Genomic DNA, 7,471 nt, shown 5'->3' on the forward strand with positions numbered 1-7,471 from the left:
TTTTTTTTTCTAAAATGGTACGGTTAAGAAATTTGATGTCTTTTTAAAATATTCTATTGTGAATATTAAATTTGTTTGTGAGATTTTAAAATCTTTACACACCACCCCAACTGTTTCAGAATTGGCTTTGTATTTGGAGAGATAGTTGTTTACATTTCTGTGCTTTCAACTCACATCCTTCACATGGTAGTTGTCGTTGGTGTAGAGAACAATGGAAAAGATGGTGAAGGCAGTCTTCAGGACGGCAAACTGGATGGAGCCAAGTTTGAGCAGGAAGAGAGAGCGTCTGGAGACGAAACAGAGGAAACCATTTCATTATCTGCTGATGACCCGGAATAATCTAACCTCTGATTTACAGTAAAAAACACAAAAAGTTCATTGTGCAGTTCCACTACACCTGCCCTCGAACATTACTTCAGGATGTCTGGAGCAATAAAGAGTGGATCAGGACACATCTCTGTGTGCTGCTGGCATGTCAAGATTTGACTGCGGTTACGCAACCAAAACAACATTGTGCTTCTGAGGTGCATTAGTGGGGCTTTTTTAAACATAAAAACGGGGCACAGTATAAGTAGCTGAGCATGCCCTGGCTTGATTGTCATCATCTTGCAATGCAGAATGAAGGCTTTAAAAGGATTTTTGTTAACTTTGCACATTTGCCTGTCACTGCCTGGCAACAGTGTGGCCTCATTCCAAGAAACTACGTGGGAAGAAGATAATGCTTGTGTGGCCAAATATGTGGCATGTTCACCCATTTTCTTATTTGTTTAGACCCCTTGGTCTTTTTGATCTTTGGCCTGGAATCTATCCTTTCTATACACTGAAACTACAATCAAGTTCATATTAGCAGAACTGGGAGCGAACATTTCTATCGCCATTAACTGTGAACTTTAATTGCAGCGGCTGTTCTGTCTGGTCATCATCTTTAGGCTTCAATAGTAATGCGTTCATAGATCGGCACTTCTCTAAGGGATGAAACTGAACTGGGACGCCAGGTCAGCTCTGTTCAGATAATGCATTCTGCAGACAGACAGACAAACCAGTGTGCGACTCCTGTATCTGATTAAAATGGCCAAATCAGAAAGTCCATTGCAACACATGGTGCCACTTGGCTTTTTTCTGCAAAACAGGGGGGTGATATGTCTGTTCTGTAAATGCTGCCCCACCCCGAACAAGTTGAATGACCAGTAGTGCAACCTGGATTCTGAGAACCAGACTGAAGCTCTAGTGTGAATTCAATGCTCTATGCAAAGAGGCTCTGTGTTTGTGTAATGTTTGAACGGGGGTGCAAACTACTTCAAAGCCACCCGCCATGGTCTGTGCTTCATTAGCATTCCAGGTTGTTGCCATCTGCCTGTTCTCGAGCAATTGCCCAATATCAAAGCATCGGTGGAAACATATTTGGAAACTGACCACCCTTCGCTGGAACTATTAAATGTGGACAGTAAATAAATAGAAACTACGCGCCATTTCAAGGCTATTCTTCCTTATGCGTAAAACTTCAATAAAATAAGCCTGGACTACAAGCAAACACGAGAGCTCATGCTTGATTGCACTGGCAAAATTGCTTTCAGATCTCTCTGACTGCTTTCAGAGAACTTTTGCGGATGTTGACATGCTCCTTTAAAAGCCAAACTTAGCCATGAGGTTTAATCTAGTTTATTTAATCTGGTGTTTATAGCCTTAAAGCCCCCTCCGCCCCTACCTACCAAGGAGGAAAAAAATCTACCAAAGAAAAAGGCTCTTTTGCCAAGAATAACAAAAAACCAAGATCGGAAGACGTCCATCATCATCATCATCAGCTTTAGTGACTATTCTGAAGATATGCATCTGCTGAGTGCTCTCCAGAAGTTAGTCATTTGCGTTTTAAAAAACAAGTAGATTTGCTTTCAGCTTACACGACAGAAAACTAAAGCAGAAAAGTGACGGTGTCACTTGTGGATTTACCGTGTGATGGCCACCTCTGGCAGGCAACAGCAGCAACAGCAACAAGGCCCCGTGCTGATCTTCAGTTTATATTTTCCTGCACGCTTCAGAAACGCCTCGTCGCCACCCAACTCTTCCACCATCAGGATCAGGAACTTGAACACCACGATGGCAAAGTAACTACGGTGAAAGAAGAGGACGAGAGGCAGGTAAATGGAAACAAGGAACATGGGAATGAAATCTAGGAACGTAGGAAGAATAAGAGAAAGAGGTTTTTGGAGGAGGGCTCAGGAAGAGTAGTAGAAAAGTAAATGACACGTCACACAGTACTTAACAGCACTCCTGTTTTCAGTTTTTCTGTAGGTTCTGAGGTTCAGGTTTCACTATTATCTTTCACAGCAGGACTCTGCTGGTCAGAGAGACACACAGCACAGTGGGAAACGGAGGGTGAGTAAAAGAGAAGGGACGAGTGGGGAAAAGAAATAAAAACCCACCAGCCAGAGAACATATCAGTAAACAGGGTAGCTCTGGGGAACCACATCCCCAGACATGACATGGTGCCAATCGCCTGAAAAAATGAGACAAGCGTCAATTAAAGATCCAGGTATACGTTTGTGTCATCTGTTTCTTTTCTGCAAACTGTTCTCACCGGTGCTGCTCCATTCACCCAAATGATGAGACTCTTCTTATTGGCAGGTACTTTCCTATAGATGTAGATACATTCCTCTAAGAAGACCAGCAAAGAAACTGTTGCCATGAAGGTCAAGATGCCATACAGGATGTAGTCAAAGACACCAAACCCTGAAATTAACAAAGGAAAAGGAAAATAAATTTGCTTTCATTAAATCTGAGATGGTCGATGTGATCTTCGTCAGCTGAACTATGGACACGCACACACTGATAAGCACTCACTTATATCCCCGTGTGATGTCTGTGTTGTGTGCGTAAGGTCGGGGGACGGGTTCGTTCCACTGCAAGGCAACCTGTCACTGCATGTGGCGAATAAAATGTAAACTTGATTCTCCTCATGGGTATTGTTGCTGATATATTTTTACCATTTGCTCAAAATACTACCTGCAGCTGAAAATGTTATATCAAAGTGTTACCCTGATATGGCAACATGAGAAGCTAAGTGCTCGCATGCTGTTTAGAGGAAAAAGTCCAATTAGGTTTGATCCTGTAAACCACAAGAGCCCTCTGATGTCAAAGAGATCAGTCAAGTGTGACTGCTGCCCAAAGTCTCCTCCAGGATGTCCCAAAGGTTCTCAGTGGGCCGAAGAGAAACGTGATATTTCATGTTCCCTGAATCACTCTTGCACAATTTGAGCCCAGTGAATTCTGGCTTTGTCTGAATCTAAATATGCCTGTGCCTGTTTGATTCAGTATATTCATATTGTCAACTGAGCTCAGTTTTTTGGCCTTATTACACCGATGAACCAAGACCCGACCAGCTGACGCAGCCCCAGATCACAGCATCACCCACTGCACTGCTCAGGCTTGTTCGGTAGACACCAGGCATGACAGCTGAGTATTGCTTCATCAGCTCTCCTCTGACACTGATGCTCCCATCACTTTAATCTTTATCAGACTACATGATCTTCTCACATCACTCCAGATGCCAACCTTTATGCTCAGTAAGGCTTTTTTTTTCAAGCCTCACTGATAAGTGCTTTTCTTAAGGCTCACAGCTGTTTAATCCCAGTTTGTTGAGTTTTCTTCATATTGTATATTGAAATGCTCTCATTTTCATAAACGTGAGCTCAAATGTGAGCTCTACAGTTGATTTCTAGATGTTTGATCACCGCTATCTTTCCTAGTTTTAATAGTGTGTCAGAGAGTTAACCCAGTTTTAATAGTTTCAGCAATCTTGGGCGTTTTCTTTGCTTGACACAGGCCAACATTTTGACTCTTCTGAAAATGATAAACATCTTTTACCGCGACCACAGGATATGCCTACTGACACAGATGTTGAAGAAATGAGAACTCAGTGCTGAATTCAGCTGTTGTGAGGTGAATCATTGCTGCAGTAACTGTCCAGTGGAAGGCTCTTATCTGTTTGCTTAGTTAAATCCTGGCAATGGGGGGTTAATGGGGGAGTGTATTACTAGGTTAATATATTTGTGGGCTTCTGTTAAAATGATTCAACAACCATTCAAATAAACTAAAGCCAAATACTGCCAGACCAAACCAAGCTCCTGTGGCTTTGCCCACTGTTAGGCTGTTGATATTCATCTTTGTGCTAGCAGAACTTACTTTGTAGTCAATAAACATAAGTGCCATCACAGACGTAAAATGAAACAGCAGTAGGTAAGCTTCTTGTAAGTTGGTTAATGATTCTGAAACAAGGTGCCATGCATGTGGGCAGGATTATGCACAGTGGAAAGTAGCAATGCGGGGCAAAGTGTAAGTTGCAGAAACATCCACAGCAGCTGGAAACCAGCAGCTAGAAAGCGTAATTACGGCTGAATTGTTCAAACTGATTTTTCACAGAAAGAACAGTGTGTGATAAGAAATCTACAATCCGGTTTGTGTCTGAACAAGAATGGGAGGAAGGGCTGAGTAAAAGTTCCGGCATGCTGATATAATTAAGACGATTCTCGTAATATGTGTCATTTCTTCTCTGTTCATGGTTTTGAGCGCACAGGATAGACAAGAGACATTCGTTCGTTTATTTGTTTGCGATGAGGCAGACAGTGACTGAAATCTGGAGCATAAATCACAAATTCTAGCGGTATTTTAAGTGTTCTCTTTGACCACTCAAGCTACCATACGATGAGCCAGACATGCATGTGGCACCGTCTGGATAATTCAGCAAAGTGGTGACGAGGCCACACGGTTTTACGCTCTCCTGCAATCAATCCTTGATTTTTGGGGCTGATTTTTGAGATTGAATTTAAACAACAACAACAACAACAACACCACAACAACAACAACAACATTACCCACTGGCCAATCATCTGGTTTCATTTTCTAACGTAATGTTACACATATTTGTAGCACATTTGCTGACTGAGACATGCAGTCTGAAGAACATTTATCTCAGCGCTACAAAAAATAAAAAACTGAAGTTTCAACAAAAAGGATGCAGCAATAATTTAGCGTAGAATCGAAGGTTAATTCATAAAAATAATTAAGGAAAATGAGCTTAGTATAAACTGAATATATATCAGGTAAATTTAAATGTAACTAGATCCCATTAAATGTAATAGTTAAGACTGTTCTTATGTAAGCAAACCACAAAGAAGATTTACACGTAAATATTTAGTTAAAGTCAGAAATTTGGGCAAAATATTGTTTATTTTAGTGTGTCTCGTTGCTGATCATGTGTAGCAGTGCGCATGATCGAAAACAGACATTAAACACATTAAAATAATAAACACGTTTTTCAAAAAAGAATTTTTTTTTTAAAAAAAATCAAGAAAAAGAAAAGAAAAGAAAAAAAAAACGCCCTCGGGCCAAATGGAAGCCATCCACAGAATAAAACTGAAAGTGTAAACATGGCTCACACTTTCACGCTCTTATTATTGGGATATTGTTATTACAATAACAATATTAACTCCACATCTGTAGAAAGTTTTAGAGGGAATACAGTTTACCTTTGCTGTGCGGTTTGTCTAATTGTTCGCAGATGGGTTACAGTAATGTAAAGCGAATGAGGGGGAGTCTGTAACTGTACTAAAAGATCACTTGCTGTACACTTCAGTGGTAGGGAAAAAACCGAGCAGATGTTGGCACACGCCTGGCTCTGAGACAGCGTCAAACTGAGCTTAAATAATATAATATAATATAATATAATATAATATAATATAATATAATTATTTTGTTTTATTTCATATGTCTGAAAAATCCTCACTTCAAAGTAGTGACCATCGTGCTGCAAAGGGGCAGCAACATAGCACAACTTCAGTCTTTCGTTCCCCAGTGTGGTTCAAAGACTTCCAGGAATCCCATTAAGTCCTAATGAAGTACAACCAGCAGTTTAGTTTCTCTGCTCCGCCACCGTTGCCAGGGCACTGCGACCCAGTGGTGCACAAAAACCCTCCCACCAATTAAAATTCCCGTGGATCTACTCTTGCTGCTCGTAGGGAGCTCTTGGGGGGGAACCGTGAAAACGGGCAAATCTGCCGTGCGGAACCCGCTTTACTCACTGCGGATGACATCCATGGCGAAAGGAGCGTCCTCCGTTTGACATATCGGGTCAGAGATAGGGAAGGATCTATTGCTCATGTTGGCTCCTGTCGGTGCCTTCTCGGTCCCCTTTCCATCCATGGACGCTCGATGCGTAAAAGTCCGAAGTGGCTTCTCCTGAGAGTCTCCTCAAACTTTTTAAAAGGGCATATCTGCTTCTCAGATACCCTGCAACACTCAGTCAGTGCAACTGGACCCCGCCTCCTTTGAATAACCGACAAGGGAGAGCTGTCTGCATCTGACGGGGAACTTACGCACAAAGGATGACTTTAAAGTAGTCCCACATTAAGAGACTCTTGCTTCCTTTGAATTGGTGCAATATTGATTTGCTCACCGTTTAGATAACACTGAGCTGATATGTGATTCCTGTTTGTGCCACTCGTTAGAATCAGGTGGCAATCTGGTTAACATATTCTGATTTGGATAGTGGTAGTTTGTGACCCCTTTTGTAAATGCTGCTCACTTTAAACTTGTCCTGCGTCGTTGAACGCAAAAGCAGCCGTTCTCCTCTCCTGTTCATTATGACACACTCACATATATAAGGTGGAATCTGATAGAGGGTTAGCTATACTCACTTCACTGTTACTGTCAACTCTTCACAGATGAGGATTTGAGCTAAGTGGGAACATCTTTTATAATTTACTACAAAACAGTACCAAGGAAGTGGAGTTTAGGACTGAGGAGGAGGGGCAGTTTGACAACATCAGGGCTGCATGTGTGTGTGGTGTCGGTGGTGGATTTCTTTGGGATTTCTTTGGACTGAGGCGCCTACAAAGCACACACATATTTCTGCTTTCACTTTTTTTTACAATACTTTTGAGCAGCACTCAAAAGGCTGTTAAATATTTGAGACCACCCAGGTGGGTTTACAGCATCTGAACAGCACCAAATACAACTACAATGATAGGACGCCTCACTGGATATCTGGTTTGTTTGTTTTTTGGTTCAGGTAAACCTTGTCTTTTCGCGAGGTTGGATCCTTTCTTTTTGTTTACACCAAGACTAAACCCCTTTATCCTTGAGTTTCATGTACAGACCCGTCACAGGAATGATTAACAGAGATGGCTGAGGGGCACAAAAACAGGGACACATCTCACATCAGATGATTTACACAAGTACACATCTTTCACTGTACAAAAAAAGGATGATATAACACATCATTTTCTGACCTCATATTAACACTGAGTCATTTTAACCAAGCCTGTGCAACTCTCTTGGCTCTCAAGGCTCACCTTGTTTGCTACAGACTGACTCTTTAGAACTGATTTGCCCTGACTAGCCTGCATTTGGGTAATTGATCGAAAACGTCAACACTCTACAGCCTTCAACCCTGACACAGTTTAACAGGTTTGAACAG

At 41.7% G+C, this 7,471-nt stretch overlaps 1 protein-coding gene across 2 annotated transcripts in view; it reads right to left on the reverse strand.

The window, feature by feature from the left end:
- slc51a (solute carrier family 51 member A) overlaps nucleotides 1-6,729 on the reverse strand; it is a 13,757-nt gene extending 7,028 nt beyond the window's left edge. The window contains exons 1-5 of one of the 2 annotated variants that reach the window (XM_005722531.2): nucleotides 6,690-6,729; nucleotides 2,576-2,727; nucleotides 2,421-2,494; nucleotides 1,948-2,106; nucleotides 175-286 (exon numbers count right to left, since the gene is read on the reverse strand). In XM_005722531.2, coding sequence (XP_005722588.1) covers nucleotides 175-286; nucleotides 1,948-2,106; nucleotides 2,421-2,494; nucleotides 2,576-2,683 — 453 coding nt within the window. In that variant the 5' untranslated portion in view covers nucleotides 2,684-2,727; nucleotides 6,690-6,729. Of the gene's footprint in view, nucleotides 1-174; nucleotides 287-1,947; nucleotides 2,107-2,420; nucleotides 2,495-2,575; nucleotides 2,728-6,074; nucleotides 6,329-6,689 lie in introns of those variants that run through there. The other variant, XM_005722530.2, reaches the window with a different exon arrangement.
- Between the last annotated feature and the right edge of the window lie 742 nt (nucleotides 6,730-7,471).

Source organism: Pundamilia nyererei, unplaced genomic scaffold (genome assembly GCF_000239375.1).
Source record: "Pundamilia nyererei isolate P.nyererei 1_Seehausen unplaced genomic scaffold, PunNye1.0 scaffold00007, whole genome shotgun sequence".
NCBI lineage: Eukaryota > Metazoa > Chordata > Actinopteri > Cichliformes > Cichlidae > Pundamilia > Pundamilia nyererei.